Source organism: Miniopterus schreibersii (assembly GCF_964146895.1).
Source record: "Miniopterus schreibersii genome assembly, chromosome: 6".
Classification (NCBI taxonomy): Eukaryota; Metazoa; Chordata; class Mammalia; order Chiroptera; family Miniopteridae; genus Miniopterus; species Miniopterus schreibersii.
Window position 1 is genome coordinate 4,757,810 of NC_138107.1, and position 17,255 is coordinate 4,775,064.

The 17,255-nt window shown below is 35.7% G+C and overlaps 1 protein-coding gene across 1 annotated transcript in view; it reads right to left on the bottom strand.

The window, feature by feature from the left end:
* The window catches only part of LOC308558388 (uncharacterized protein), a 140,525-nt gene that overhangs the window by 88,911 nt on the left and 34,359 nt on the right, over positions 1 to 17,255 (bottom strand). Inside the window, exons 5-6 of the mRNA XM_081140052.1 lie at positions 11,934 to 11,954; positions 9,816 to 9,836 (exon numbers count right to left, since the gene is read on the bottom strand). Of these exons, the coding sequence (XP_080996178.1) occupies positions 9,816 to 9,836; positions 11,934 to 11,954 (42 nt within the window). The remainder of the gene's footprint in view (positions 1 to 9,815; positions 9,837 to 11,933; positions 11,955 to 17,255) is intronic.

The window sequence follows — 17,255 nt, forward strand, 5'->3', positions numbered from 1 at the left end:
TCATGGACACAAACAGCAGCATGGTGGTTGTTTTAGAGGGAAGGGGGTGGAGATGAAAGGTGTCTTAATATATGGTGATAGAAGAATATATGAGTTTCAGTGGTTGGCTCATAGAGCAATATACAGATCTTGTAACATAGAAACCCACACCTGAAACCAATATGCTTATATTGACCATTTTCACCCCAATAAACTTAATAAAAAAATCAACCAATGAATGCATAAAAAAAAAAGAAAGAAATGTGTTTCCTTTGTAGAAGAGTTTTGCCTAACTCACTTCTCTTTCCATTCCTGCCTATTCATTTCATTCTAAGCACATTCTCCAAGTTAAGTTATTATACATGAAATTTAAGATATGATTCAAAGACTGATATATGTTTTTCTAATAAAGGATTCACATTTGGTTGTAAATACCAATTTGTATTTCTTAATGTCTTCACCTTTTTTACCTACTTATCAATGGGACCTCCCTTCTGGAAACCATCAAAATCTTCTTTGTATTTATGAATCTCCCTTGATTTTTTTGTTTGTATATTTTGTTCTTTAGATTCCATATATAAGTGGAAGCATATGGTGTCTGTCTTTCTCTGTGTGACTTATTTCACGTATCACAATACCTTCTATATCCATCCATATTGATGTGATTCTGAGAATTGGATGTACAGTGCTCAAAAATCATCTCACTAATTTGATAAAATAAAATTTCACTTTCACACATTCCTGATGCCAGAGGGTCTGTGATTGGAAATAACAACATACAAGGAGCTGAACTACCACTCCCTCTAAAGAGTGGAGTCGATATAAGGTCTATCAGTCATTCATCTTGCACTGAGACTTTTACCTATTACAGAATAAAATTAAATAACACACTCATACACAAGAGTACTTAAAAAGAGAGGAGTAATAAGAGCACAAGTACACATCATTCCAAAACACTATCTGTAGCAGCTGTCATTTAGAGACTGGTCCATATATTATTATATCAATATACTATGGAATTGAAATCCCTTTGAAAGAAATTATTGTTAAGAAATTGTCATGACAAAGAGAATGTATAATTATCAGTATTACATTTGTGTTATAAATTAATCCTTGGGCATCATTATAGGGTATTGTCTCCCATGTCTTTCACAGAAAAAATTAAGAATATATACATAAATACATATATATTCTTAATTTAATATATATATTTAACTTAGCATTCTCTGCCTCATGAAATCCTCCTACAAATATTAATCAGAAATTAGTTTTCCAGCTAATTCCAAGATGGCATCAGATTGGGTGGAAGCTAAATTGATACTCTCCCAGGACAAAAGTGGAATTACAAGTAAAATATGAACAAACCATCCTAAATAATTAACTGAAGATTAGCTGGATATCACCCTCATAACCAAGGACATAAAGCAGAGATCACATAGAGACTGGTAGGAAATGTGGAGGCATGAGAAAGCTGGCTGAGCTCCCACAGACAGCAACTTAAGTTCTAGAGGAATATCTCAGCTATGAGGGTTTCCCACTGATAACTCTGGGGCCTAAACCCCAAACTGAACTTCCCAGCCCAGAGAACCAGAACTGAGAAAGGTGCCCATATAAAATCTGGCTGTGAAGAGCAGTGGAATTTCTGTCTGCCACGGAGAGATAGCTAGAAATGAAGGCACCCTCTTAAAAGGCCAATGCACAAAGCTTTGTGTGCGGCCTCTTACCTTGGGCTCCTGCAGAGGGAGAGCAGAGGGGACTGGCTATGTTTGGGGAAAGTATGGTTGTGTTGGCTTAGGGGATGGAGCTCAGAAGGCAGCCATTTGGATTCTTGTGCTGAGTCATTCCCCCATGTGGCAGAGGACATCTTTCTCAGGCAGACATTTACTGTCCAGGAACTTTTCCCTGGGAGGGAAACAATTTCCCAATAAAAACCTCTCACCCCACCCTGTGGAGTTTCTACAGCCTGAGGATCATTAAGAGACTGAATAACAATCATCCTCTGGGTGCTTTGAGCCTTTGCCTGATTTGCTTCTGGACTCAGGGCTTGGAAAAGCAGACCTTGGTGCTCATCTTGGTCCATTCCAAATGCACTCAGCCTCAGCAGGGTGAGCCACAAGCTGTGAAGTGCAGAAAGCTTCACGCAGGGTCCTCAATGCCAGTCACAAGTAGCATCTGACATTGGCCTGCACCAGAGACTATCCAAAAGGCTGGGAGTCCTAGTAGAGCTACCTAATACATAGAAACAAATCCAAACAGGCAGCCAAAATGAGGAGACAAAACTTAAAAAAAAAAACAAGCCTCAGAGAAAGAACAAAAGATTTCTCCAGGAGAAGAGCTAAATGAAATGGAGATAAGTAATCAATCAGATATAGAGTTCAGAATACTTATCATGAGTATACTCAACAGCATCAGAAAAGAGATGGAAACCATGAAGGAAATTAAGAATGACAGAGTAGAAATTAAAAATACAGTGGAAGGAATAAACAGCAGATTAGGGGAAGCTGAGGATCAGATCAGTGAATTAGGAGACAGGGTAGAAAAAAATCACTCAATCAGAGAACCAAAATGAAAAAAAACAAATTAAAAACAGGACAGTTTAAGGTAACTATGGGACAATATGAAATGTAACATTACTCACATCATAAGAGTGCCAGAAGAGGTCGAAAGTAAGGAAAATTTAGAGAACCTACTTGAAGGAATAATGGCAAAAAAATTCCCTAACCTGATGAAGGAAAAAGTCACACAATTTCAGGAGGCACAGAGAGTCCCACACAAGAAGAACTCAAAGAGGCCCACTCCCAGACATATCATAATTAAACTGCCAAAAGTTGAAGAGAAAGATAAAATCTTAAAGGCAGCAAAAGAAAAGCAAGCTGTTAACTACAAAGAAGTTCCCATAAGGCTGTCAGCTGATTTCTCATCAGACTTCTATAGGCTAGAAGGGAATGATATTTAAGGTAATAAAAATCAAGGATCTGAAACCAAGACTACTTTATCCAGCAAGGCTATCATTCAAAATAGGTGGTGAAATAAAGAGCTTCCCAGACAAAAATAAAAAGCTAAAGGGTTTATCACCACAATACCAGCATTGCAAGAAATGTTAAAGGGACTGCTGTAGTAAGAATTTGAAATAGAGAGAAAGAGAAACATAGGAATATAGAAATAAAATGGCAATAGATAAGTACCTATTCATAATAACCTTAAATGTGAGTGGATTAAATGTTCTAATCAATACATAGGGTAGCTGAATGGATAAGAAAACATAACCCAAATATACACTGTCTACAAGATTCCCACCTCAGAACAAAAGACTCACACAGGCTGGAAAAAAATAAAACAAACAAACAAACAAAAACTACTGGAGGACATTAAAGGAGAGATCCATAGTAATACAGTATTAGTAGGGGACTTTAACACTCCACTGACTTTACTGGATAGATCTTCCAGACAAAAACTCAACAAGGAAAACAGTGACTCTAAATGACACACTAGATCAGATGGATTTAATTGATGCTTACAAAACATTTCATCCCAAAGCTGAAAATATATATACTCCTCAAATGCACATGGGGCATTCTCAAAGATAGGCCACATGTTTCAACACAAAACAAGTCTCAACAAGCTCAAGAAGACTGAAATCATATCAAGCATCTTCTCATTCATTTACACCCCTGAGTACTATACAGTTGTAAGGATCTCTTACCCTTTGAGACAGCATGGTAGGACCTGGAGAGAATTATGCTAAGCAAAATAAGCCAGCAGAGAAGGACAAGTATCTCATGATCTTACTCATATGTGGAATCTAATGAACAAAATAATCCGATGAAGAAAATAGATTCAGAGGCATAGAAGCATGGGACAGACTTACAAATCTCAGAGTGAAGGCAGGAGTCAAGGGGTGGATGGGGAGAGGAAAAAATAATTTTAAAAAAAGGAAATTAGTTTTCCAAAATGATAATTTTTGTCATTGAAAGTGCAAAACAGTAAGAAGTGTTACTCTGGTTGGAAATAATCTTCCAGTAATAATCATGGGAAATGTTTATACATTATAATCACTTGGGCAATGTATGCAAGGGCAGAGGTAAATATAAGCCTTAAGTTCATCTTTGACCTATTAATGATAAGAGAATTTACACAAGATTTGAAAAGCAATGCATCGTCAAATTTTACTCAGAATTTTTGGAATTTTTTTGCCTCCCTTAAGGTTAGGAAAATATCAGTGTTATAGGAATGGTCACTCTAGTATGGATGTATGAGGGTGGCATAATCTTTGACTATGTTCCAGAAAGATAAACAAAATACAAACCATGTGCTTATCAACCTAATGCCCTTCATCTTACCAGCTTCTTAGGGAAACTGTAACAAATTGAGAAAACAGTATAAGCCAATGTTGGTAGGGAGAACACACAAATAGCATAGGGAAGGGAGGAGCGGGGTGGGAAGAGATTAATCAAAGTATTCATTTGCTTATATGCATCACCCATGGACACAAATGATAGGGAGGTGAAGAAGGGGTGAGGTTGGAGCCAGGTGGAGGGGAGCAAAATGGAAGAAATGGGGGGCATCTGTAATACTCTCAACAATAAAAATAAATTTTAAAAAAGAAATAGAAAAAAATGGAAGGTTGGGAAATTGAAATGGATAGATCTAATGTGGGAGAAGTCCATAACCAACTTATTGGGAAAGGAACTGTTAGATGGGCCAGGTACACAAACTCCAGTACAGAAAACTCTCCAGGGCAGGAAGCCCTGGATGGTTGGCCAGGAGTGAAACTGGGAAAAGAAGAACTTTGTCCCCAGGTAACCTATCCTCCCCTTGCATATCACTGGCCACTTGGATTAGACCCAGTAATCATTCCTCCCTAAAGATAACATCTAAATCTCAGTTGTATTACAGCTCCAGGACCAGAAAAGCATTGAAACCAGCCACTTGTCTGGTGCCTTGGCTGCCTCAGGACTAATGGCCCCCTGCTTTGGCAATGATCAATCAATGGAGATCAGGACCCTGAAAGAGCACACTTGGAAAGCTGATGAATAGTCTATTGAGACCCTCCCCTGAGACTTCCCCTCAGATTCCTGTCTGCAAGAAAGAGATAAATATGCTCAGGAAAAAGGACCCAGTGCACACTCTCCACTGGGGGGCACAGCAGCACAATCTCCATCCCTCTTCTTCCCTCCTTGGGGAATCCACTAGACTTGCAACCAGAGGAACAATGGGCAGTGACAGCTTGTCCCAGGCTTACCCCTGAACCTCTCTCCAAGGCCCCCTTCTCCCTCTCCAATTTCTCAGTGAGCCAAAGCAGTCAAGACGAGGCTCTCCTGTTGCTTCTTCTATGCTCTTCCTTGCTTCACTGTCCCAAATATATTTTTGCTGCCATCGCGGACCCAATAACCTTTGGCTCAGGGATGTGTAGCCCTTCCCGCTGGCTATCCCATCCCCTTTTAATAAATTTGATTTTTATTTATTCACCCATTTGAGATGGCTATTTAGCCTGCCTGGGCACCACCAACCATTAACGTTTCAGGAGGGTAGAAATCTAGGCGAGTAAGTCAATGAATGTCAGACACTGTAGACTGCAGGGAATATTAAGGAAACAAGATACCAGTCATTTAAATAGGATGGGGAATAATAGGTTTCAGAAAACATACTTTCGTATTCCTTTGGTCTTTCTGAAAAACAGAATGAAGGGATCAAGGTAAATATCAGGATGAAGAAATAGACAAGGAAAAAAAGAGTCAAAGAATCCAACTGTTCAAAATTCTACATGTAGCAACAATCATAAAAAACCTGCTATACACATTAAATTGATATATTTCTGGAATGAATTCACTTGGAATTAAAATGTTCATGAAAAAAATGGCATTGCAAGGAATGTGTTAAGTTCTGAGGATTTTACTTATGTTGTAGAAAAAATCTTTTGGAACATTCCAAGGAAATTTATTTCCAAGTACTTCAGTTCAAATATTGAGACTTGAGAAATACATAATCATTGAACATTCAAATTGATATAAAATTCTCCATTAAATATTAACAGGCATTGGAGTTTAGCAGTATTAAAATAGTGTTAATCTAAAAGTCAAAGAGAAAAACAGGTGGTAAGGTTGTATATAAAATCATTTCCAGGAAAATCATGGAAAATATTTGTAGACCTCTGAACAGATTCAAAATATGTATAAGGGCAGTGGGAATATAAGCCTAATGTTCACACTTGACCATGGAATTATATATGTGTATGTTTTTGTGTGTGAATATGTATGTATGTATGTATATGTAAATATAGGTATATGTATATAGGTGTGTGTGTATGTAAATATATATGTATACATATGTAAATCTAAAATGATTTTGAAAGGAAAAGGATTGACTAACTTTACTAAGTATATGAGGATTATTTTCACATGTCTTAAGATCAGGAAAATATCACATGATGACCCAAATATGGAATTAATTACTTTGACCTGCATTTGAATATGTTCCAGAAAAATAGGCAGATTGAGAACCAGTCCATGTGCCTGTCAAACTAATGCCTTTCATTTCACCAAGTTACTGAAAATACAGCTGTTTTCTGAAGATCAGCAAAAGCCAATGTTTTTCCTACAACAATGGTATGGAATGCATACAATGCAATGGAAATATATGGAAGTTTGGAAAATTGAATTGGAGAGACTTAATATGACAGAAGACCTTAGAAAGTTAATTAAAGTGGTAAAGGTAACTATCCAGGAAAAGAGGGAGCCAATCAATGGCATGTAGATGAACAGAAGGGAATATAAAGGTCATACACTTTATTAGGGTCATGAGTAAGGATTTTATAAATGTATAGCATGTGCTTTCACAGGTTTTCTTAAAAACAAAATAGAGACATCGATGTAAACATTGTGTAACAGAAATAAGAATAAAACTCAATATCCACTCAAATTTCTATTTCAAATGTATCCTCTCAGGCTGCTGATAAACACACAGGCACAACACTGCATATCGGCACAGACAACATCTCACCCACACACAGGTGTTCAAAGCATTGCTTGAGACCTCAGTATTTTCCAGAGAGCACTCTTTTCAAAATGAAAATTACCATAAACTGAAATTTTTTAAAAATGTAAATAATATTTCTCAAGGTGACCTATTGAAGTATTTCTTATCCCCTTTGACATTACCTAGGATTTTACTGTTCAATGTGCAAGATTCATGAGTTCTTTGGTTTAATTAGTGAGCACAGTCAATTGTAGTGTTTGCAGCAGCTATGTTGTATACAGTAGGGACAAACAGTAAATTAGAGGATCTTGAACCAATGTCTGTAGAAGTACAACAATGTTCTATTCATAGACCACTCTATTTACAACATTTTTATCAACCTTGTGTTATGTGAATGTCTATTTTAACTGCCAGATAAATAAAATACTTTCATATTAAATTCCAAGAAAAAAAAAGAAATGAAGTATTACATGACAATCAGTTGGGTAAATAAATTTACATAAGCATATCCTGGACAAATTTACGAAATATATTTTGAAGAGAACTGAGAAATAAAGTGAAAAGATCCAAGGAAACATCAAGGAAACAAAAACAAAGAAAATTAAATTTTATTCAAAAATTTACATTTAAAGTTAAAATTATTAGAATGCAGATCAACATACACACACATGTTATGGGAAGGTACATGTAAACACAGAGTGACTCAATGCTCACGTTTATCCAAGAATATGATCCAAAAAATGAAGAGGGGCATAAAAGGAGTCTTTTGACTGAATGGAGAAATAAATATTAAAATTTTAGGTCTCGATCATTCTTGAGGCTTTTTATTATTCATTTTCTAAGATTTAGTAAGTTCTGTGGTTGCTGCTAAAGATATATATTAAATCAATTCAGGTATCAGGATAACAATATTGTATAAATTAGACAAAATCACTGAGTTAGACAATATAAACCTTTTTTTTTTTCTTGAAGTTAGACATGGTAATACACTGGGCATCTCCATTGACATCTATGTCATGCAATGAACATAACTTTGTTTTATGTGGGTGTTCATTGCAACCCATGCCTAAATTAAGCTTATATTAATTAAATCAAAAGGAAAAAAGAAAAATAAATTATTGTCTCTGAACTGAGTTCTAAGTCGCAGGACTTGATGTGTCTTGCACAAAAGTGACATATCAGCCACACTGTAAATGCCAGAACTTCAGAGGTATGTGAATAGTAACATTGGCCACAGAAGAAATGTCTGCATAGGTCACAACAATGGCAAAGATCACAGAAGTTATAATGGGGAAAATCGAATATGAAAACACTGATTGGAGAGACAAAAAAAAATGAGAAAAAATAATACAAAAATATTTAGATATTGGAGTTGAAGAAGATGGTCATTGACTCAACGAGGTACCATTGAAGCCCAAGGTATAAATAACAGAGGAAACCATGACTAGGTAACTACATTAACAAGACCTGCCTTTTTCTTCCTCAGGTTTATTGACTAAATAAAAGAAAGACGGAAACAATTCCTCCAAAGTGAAGGCATAATGTCAGAAATAGAGGAAGACAAAAATCTCAATACTCCAATAGTTACTTTCTGGAGTCCTACCCAATACTCATTTCTGAGATTGGAACCACAAGTTTCAAAGGCCCCTCACCAAACAGAGGAAATGTTGCTCTGCTTCCCTTTAACTTTTGCTGCCAAAAGATCTAAGATTCAAAGTGGCACCATGAGAGGAGTTGCAATCACTTCCTCGGGTTAAACAATGTCAAACATTGGTCTTTTATTTTGCCTCTACATCTTATAGAAAAAGAGTAAACTCACACACTCAAACACAACACAGGTATTAAAAAGAGATAAAAAAATGAATAAAGGTAACAGTCTTTACAAATTATGTCTATAGCATTAGCCATATAAAATTGTCACATACATTAAATAGACATTTATTTAACTTTATTTCCTTTGAAACCAAGAATATAATTATAAAATGTCTTTTCAAGGAGTATATTGTATTTTAAGGTTTATATTCCTTTTCTATGAAAATTATGGTCGATATCCTAGGATAATTATATCCTGTGCCCTTTCCATGAAAACCTGCAATTTAAAGATGTGTTATAATGGGCCACTCCTTGTGACACAAAAGTTTTCTACAAATATTTAACACAAATGCAGCTGGTCATACTAAAAATTGTGTCATTGAAAATAAAAAATGAAAGTTTTATTATGGTTGTATATAAAAATATTTCCAGGATATTCATGGGTAATATTTGTACACCTGGGTAGTTTGTGTAATATGTTCAAGGAAAATGGAAAAATAGGACTCAAGTTCACAATTGACCATTGGATGTTATCAAAATTTACACAGGCTTTAAAAAGACAGTGAATAAATAAACTTTATTCAATATGTTAGATGTCTTCTCGCATCTCTAAAGGTTATAAAATGTATAAAAGATATAAAAGTGGGCCTTTTAGTTTGTTGTCAATGACATAGGTCCTTTCTTTGGACATGTTCTATAAGACATACAGAATGAAAACCATGTGTCTTCCAACCCAAAGCCCTTCATGTCACCAACTTATTAATTAAAATGTTACAAGTCTCTGGAAATTAAAAAGCCAATGTTGATAGTGAGAAATGATATGGAAATGGGCAAAGAAGAAACATGAATACTGGAAGGTTGGGAAATTAAAATGGGGAGACTTAATATGAGAGAAGTCCATAAACAATTTTAGAAGGAGTGAAACATAGACCTCCAGGAGAAGAGTGAGCCAATGGATAGTATAGAGATTAAAAGGTAGGGAAGGTTAAGGCAAGCAGAAACTAGTTATTTCAAAAGGGTTGAGAGCAATGCGTTGACAAAAAGTTTACCATTTCTTTCCTTGAATTTTTCTGAAAAACAAAATAAGGAGATTGGTGTGAATATCAGGAAAAAAATAAAGTGAATTAAAATTTATGCAAAATTTTTATTTAAAATTAAAACTATGAGGATGCAGATAAGCACACACATACATACACTTTGCATGTAAGCACACACACAATCACAAACACACAGGGAAAATACAGAGGTTGAGAACTCAGTTTTCGTTTATAGAGTATTCTTCCCAAAATAAAAATTGGCTGCCTAGCCTACAACCCGGGCATGTGCCCTGACCGGGAATCGAACCCTGATCTCCCGGATCCTTGGTCGACGCTCAACCGCTGAGCCAAGCCCGGCCAGGCTTTCTTTTTTTTTAAACATATTGATTTCAGAGAGAGGAAAGGAGGGGGAGAGAGAGAGATAGAAGGAAAGGAGGGGGAGAGAGAGCGATAGAAACATCAATGTTTAAAAAATAAAATAAAAAGATGAGAAAATAAAAATAAGGGCATCTCTTTGTTTAAAACTATATCTGTAGCATTAGTCACATAAAGCCTGCTACATACATTATATCAAGATATTCCTGAATTATATTCCTTTGAAATGAATATTACCATTGAAGAAATGTCATTACATGGAGAATTTTCAAGTGCCATGAATTTTATTTCTGTTGTAGAAAAAAATCTTTGGCAACATCCCAGGGTAATTGGGAAACAAGACTCTAAAGCTTCTTTCCCTCTAGTTGTGTGTGTGTGTGTGTGTGTGTGTGTTCAGGAGATAACAACAGGCCTCTCTTCAATGTTCAGGAGACCATGGAACCAAGCCAATCACACTGCTCTCAGAGGCTGGAGCAGGCACAGTTACAACAGCCCCATCACCCTAAACCGACCTCAGGAGCACAGCAGCACCAAGGTTCAGAGAACTCAAATAACAGAAATCCTGTTGTCACCTGGAGCCCTTTAAAAAGGGAGAGGTCAGTCAGTCCCTAAGGAAGAGCTGGTGCCCAGAGCCAATGTGGACTGACCAGTCAAACTCTGCCGGGTTGGAATTTCCTTGTCCCCGCCTGCCCTTTCACATTCCTTACTTAGAGGGCTTAGTTCCAAGACTATCCAATAAGACCCCTGAATTACAATTAATCAATATGTGTAACCCCCTTCTCACCCTTATTCCTTAAATTTGCTTTAAGATTTTATTTGGGAGATTGATCTGACTGTCTCCAATCTCCTCACCTGCCTGCCTGATGAATCAACCTTTTTCTCTTTCAAAACCTATTGCTTCAGACTTTGGCTTCTCTGTAGGTGATGGGCAAGGGACCCACTGACTTTGTTCCATAACAATTGTTTTCTGTATCTTATCTTTCATGTGAAAAGATGAGAGCTGAGACCATATATATAATAATTGAACATTCTCTGTCATATAAAATCATTCTACAAACATTTAACAGAAATTGCAGTATACTGAAATTAAAATGTGTCATTGAAAATGTAAAAGAGAAGCCCATTAGTATGGTTGTACATGTAAATAAATTTCCAGGAAAATCATGGAAATACTTGTAGACCTGCTGCTCTTGGGTAATATGTTTAAGGGCAGAGAAAGAAGGAGCCTCAAGTTCACATTTGACCATTGAGTAATATCAGAATTTACACAGGCTCTGAAAGGACAATGGATGGACAAATGCACAAACTTCACTCAGCAGTTCAGGAAAGTATCACTAGTATACTGATGAGCCCCTGAACATGGAAAGTGTGTTAGAGGTTTGATCTTTGTATAAGATCCAGAAAGATATACAGAATGGAAATCATGTTCCTGACAATCTAATGCCCTTCGTCTCACTAACTTCTTAGTGAAACTTCAGCAGGTCTCAGGAAACAGAAAATGTCATTGTTGATAGAGATACACTGATATGAAATGGGGAAGGTAAGCAATGAGGAAATGTGGAAAATTGGGAGTTGAAATACAGATAACATAATATAAAACATATCCATAACCAATATTTGGAGAAGGAAGTGTAGACACCTGGGAGAAGAGCGTGACATTAGATGGCATGCAGATTTAAAGGCAACGAATGTTAAGGCAACAAGAATCATTCATTTAAAAAGATTAGAGAGTAACAAGTTTTCAAAAAAATTTACCCATTTGTTCCTGAAGTCTTTCTGAAAAACAAAAAAAGAAAGAAAGAAAAGATCAATTGGGGGGAACAAGAAAACAATTCAAATTTTTGAAAATTTATATTTCAAAACTATCAAGATGCAGATAAATACACACACACACACACACACACACACACACACATACACACTGCCTGTAGGTAGGCATGCCCAATCTTACAAAAGCACTGAGATTCACACATTCACACAAAAATACGGTGGTTGAGAGCTCACTTTTACCCAGAGCATATTGATCAAAAAAATAAAAGGGCTATAAAATAGTAAATTTATTGAACTGAAAGTCTATTTCAGGAATAATAATTCTAGTGGTTACCGTTCAAAAATCTTATTGATTCCTTTGACATAATTTATGTTTTTATTATTTCATTGTTAGATTTACTGTCTTTATTCTTATTGAATATATGTAGTCAATTCTTGTTATTGTGGTACGTATGGAGTATAAAGTAATCACAAAGACTGAATTAAAAGATCTCAAACAACTACTTCTAGTGCAAATACAGGTGTAGGTTCCTGGGTGCCTCTAGGCACAACATTTTCATCAACCAATGAGTATATCCTTTCTTTGTGTGGATTTCCATGTTATCACACACTTAATGGAGCCATCTTAATTCATATAAGGAAGAAATATGAAGTATTAAATGTCAATGAAGAATGTTGTAAATCAGATGGCCTGAGCATGACTTGGAAAAAACTTACACTTCAGTCACAGTGTAAAATACCAATACTTCAGATGTATATGATTAATAAAATTTACTTGATAAAAAGGATCTCTCCACATGATTTATATGACAGGACAATTGAAAAAGTAATAACGGGGAAATGCATAACAAGTGTACATGGCAAAACAGTGAATAGATAAGAAAAGAGACACTCATGAAAAAAAATTGGGCATTTTGGTTTTGAAGAAAATGATCATTGAGAATTTAAGTCAAAGGTTTAAGAAGTAGATACAACAATGTCCTGGTTTACAGTGAAATACATTAATGGGACTTGCTTATTCCTCACACTTAATAAAATAAAAGGAAGAAATTACCAACTCATTCAAAGTGAGGCACAATGTCAGCAAAGAACGAAGACAAAATTTTAAATTATTTTAGTTTTCTTTGTGGTTCAAACTAATCTATATTTCTGAGAATTGGAACCATAAGTTTCAAAAACAATTCACCAATAGGGGCAATGTTGTAATTTACATTCCTCAACCACTTGGTGCAATAGGAACTAAGATTGGAAATGTAACCATAGAAGCTGTCAAATAAGACCTCTTCTGACATAAACAGTATCAGTAATTCATCTTTCACTGGGCCTGCCTCGTAGCCTTTTGGAATAAAAAGTTGACATGAATTAATATAAGAGACATATACTTAAAACATGATGTAAAAAGCATATAGTAAAAGCACCCATCTGTCCATAATTGTATTTGTAGGGGGAGTCATATGAAGTTTGTTATAAACTTTAAAATATATTTCTAAATCCCATTTCCTCTGAAAAATAACATGTTAATGTTTAAAGAAAAAAAAACTTTAACTTTTAATGATTATATTAGTGTTATGAAAACATCTCATGAAAACATATCTTACAAATATCCAAGGACAATGAGCTCTCATGTCATTCAAGTGATATTTCCAAACTGAAAGATACATTATTATTGACCTGTCCTTAGTACATAATGTCTTTTACAAACATTTAATGTATCACAGTTTGAAGAATTAATCATTATTTCAATAAAAATGAAAAAAAGGAAGAATATTCACTATGATAAAAAGAAAAAGCAGCCAGGTAATATTATGTAAAATACTGTATACCTGGGAACACTTAGGTAATATGACCAAGTGCAATCAAAGCATGAGTCTCATCTTCACACTTGACCAACAATTGATACAAAAAGTTACAGTCTTTAATAATGGATAATAGAGGGAGGAACGTCATACAGGAATTTTTGAGTCTTCTCACCTATCATAAGGTTAGAGGAAATGTAAATGTTTAAACTGCATGTTTAATCTGTCTTTTAACTTGGATTATGTGACAGAAGTCTCAAGTTAATATATGTTTTACAGAAAAATACATAAAGAATGAAAAACATATGACTAATAACCCAACCCCTTTATCTTCACAAAATTTATAATGAAACTATGGCAAGTCTCTTGAAGATAGAAGAAGCTAATGATTATAGGGAAGGAAAAGTATAAAATAAAAAAGAAAAAAATAACATTTCTCTTTTAAGAAATGGAGAGAACTTAGTATGGGGAAATTTCATAACCAATAGATTGGGAAAAGATAGAGTAGACATCCTGGAGAAAGGCAAGCCAATAAATGATGTACATTTTTTTAAAAAATGGAATGTTAAAGATGCCAATAAAGCAATCATTGAAAGAGACAATTAGTAAAGGATTGTCAGAAAATTTTCACTAAATTTTTACTGATGATCATTTGAAAAATAAAATGGAAAGCCCAATGTAAATATTATAAAAAATAAACTAGAGAAAAATTTAAATTATTGAATAATTCTGATGTGAAGCTAAACCTGTCATGATTCAGATAAAGAAACACACACATGAGTACATATACATACATGCACGAACAATGGCAGAAATCTAACTTTAGCAAAACATCAGCCACTTTGAAATCCTCAAACTTCAGATGTGTATTATTAATAAAATTTACTTCGCAGAAAGCATGTTCATATATAAACAACAGGATAAAACTATGAAGTAATGATGGGAGAAATTGCATAACAAATTAAGATGGAAAACTTTGGTTGGAAATATAATGAGACAAAATAATACAAAACAAGTACGTTAAAATTGAGGAAGTTTATCATTGAAACTTGAAGACAAAACTTACATGTCAGACACTTTAAAATACCATAATTATTAATAAAATTTACTTATAGAGATAACCTTTCTACATAGATTCAGATGACAACACTAATCAGATTAGTGTTGGGGAATATTGAAGTGTAAGTGAAAATAGCAAACCTCTGATAGATAAAATAAAGAACCAAAATCATGTAAAAATAAATGTACTTTGAAGTTCAGGAAGATGATCATTGAGAGTTGAAAACAAAGATATAAAAACAGTCAAAACAAAAGCCAGGTACAAAGGGAAATACATTAATGGACTGGCTTTTATCCTATTCACACATATCTGAAAAATGAAAGGAAGAAATAAACAATTCATTCTAAATAAAGACGTAATGTCAGGAAGGGAGGAGAACAAATGTGTGCAACACCTCCAAAGGTTTCTCTCAGGTTCAAATGACTTTTGTTTGTGATTATAGTGAACATAAAGTTCAAAAAGTCAAAAATCACCAGCCAGAGGTATGTTGTTTGATATTCTCCCTCCCCCCCTTGACCCAAAAGCTACTGAAATTGGAAATAAAACTGCAAGAGGACTTAGAACAAGGTTTTCTGTTTGGTAAACAATGACACTCATTGATCTTTCATTGGGCCTTCTATATATTTCAAGACAAAATGCAAACCCACACATACATGTTGGGTTCTAAAGGCAGCATACAGTAAAGGCACCCATGTGTTAACAACTGTATGTGTAGTAATAATCATATGATACCTGCTACATACATTAAAGAGATATGTACTTAAATTTTACTCTGCTTAATACAAAATTAAATTTGAAATACGTTATTAGATAAGGAGGATATTAAACTATTAATGTTTATTTTAGTATTTTATGAAAAAGTCTTTGGGAAATTTTAGAATAATAGCTTCTGGTGCCATTCACATAAAACAAAATTAGAATTAAGTTATTACCAGTAAAGGAGATTCCAGATGGCTGTAGAGTATGTGGGAGCTACACACACCTCCTCCCAGTGCCAAGCCAGATTTACAACTAAATTGTAGATCAACCAACTGAACAATAGCTGAAAAAGAGTCCATTAACCAAGGATCTATAGAAATAGGCAGATGTGCCTATTGGCTATCTGTATGTACTCTTTGGAGAAGTATCTATTCAGATCCCTTGCCATGACCCAGTGATTCTTCTTCTAGGAATATATCCAAAGAAATCCAAAACACTAGTTTGAAAGGCTATATGTTCCCCTATGTTCATTGGGGTATTATTTGCAATAGCAAGAGTTGGAAGCAACCCTAGTGCCCATCAGTAGATGACTGGATAAAAAAGTTGTGGTACATTTACACAATGGAATACTACTCAGGTATAAAAAGAAAGAAATTGTAACTTTTTCAACAGCATGGATGGAATTTGGAGAGTATTATGCTAAGTGAAATAAGTCAGTCAGTGAAAGACAAATACCATATCATTTCATTTATATGTAGAATCTACAGAACAAAATAAACAAACAAAATAGAAACAGAAGAAGCCTCAGAGAGACTGGTTAGATTTGCAGAGATATGGAAAGGATTGGTCCTGGACTCAGGTGCAGCAGCTGAGAATCTGAAGGGATATCTCAGCTACAGAAGTTCCTCTTTGGAGAATGAGGGATCTCAACCACACTCTAGGTTCCCCGCCCAGAACACCAGAACCAGGAAGAGGAGGTCACATAACATCTAGCTGTGAAAATCAGCAGGGATCCTATCTGCCAGGAAGAGACATAAGCCTCCTAGAAACCCAGGTGTTCTCCTAAAAAGCCAGCACACATAATCTCATTCTTGACCACTCAGCCTAGAGCTCCAAGTTCAGGGAAACTGACTCAGAGCAAACTGGAGTCATACAGAGAATTACTGGGTTGCATGGCCCAGAGGAGAGATGTGGAGGATCAGCCACTGAGGTCCATGTGTTGAGTCCTTATTGTGCACTGCACACAGATGCCATCTTCCCTGGGTTGAGCACTCTTATCATTACAGCATCAGTCTAGGGGAGTGGACTAACCCTGTCCTTCTGACTCCCAGGGGCCCCACCCTGTTTAGCTCAGGCCCCACAGAAAAATATCTTGCAGCTTGAGCAAATTGCACTCTACCTTCAGGAACAATTGAGGAGATCCAGGCAAATCCAGCAGTTGTCGGAGAGTCTGGCCAACAATGAATTGTGTTGCTCTGGAATGGGGGTTATTTCCTCCCTCTGCATGCCACTGGTGGAGTCTCCCAACAGGAGACCTATTAGCACCATCCTCCTGACTACCAGTAGCTCTGTCCTGCCCAGGTAACACCTTGTGCAAGAATCTGACAGCTGCAGTCAGCCTGGGCCCACTTAACAGACTTTGATGAAAAGTATATCAAGGAAGTCCAGGCAGTCTCAGAGGGTGTCAGAGCAGCCAACAGGGGGAGGATAATATCAGGATGCCTTGGGCTTTTTGTTTTACTACCTTTGAAC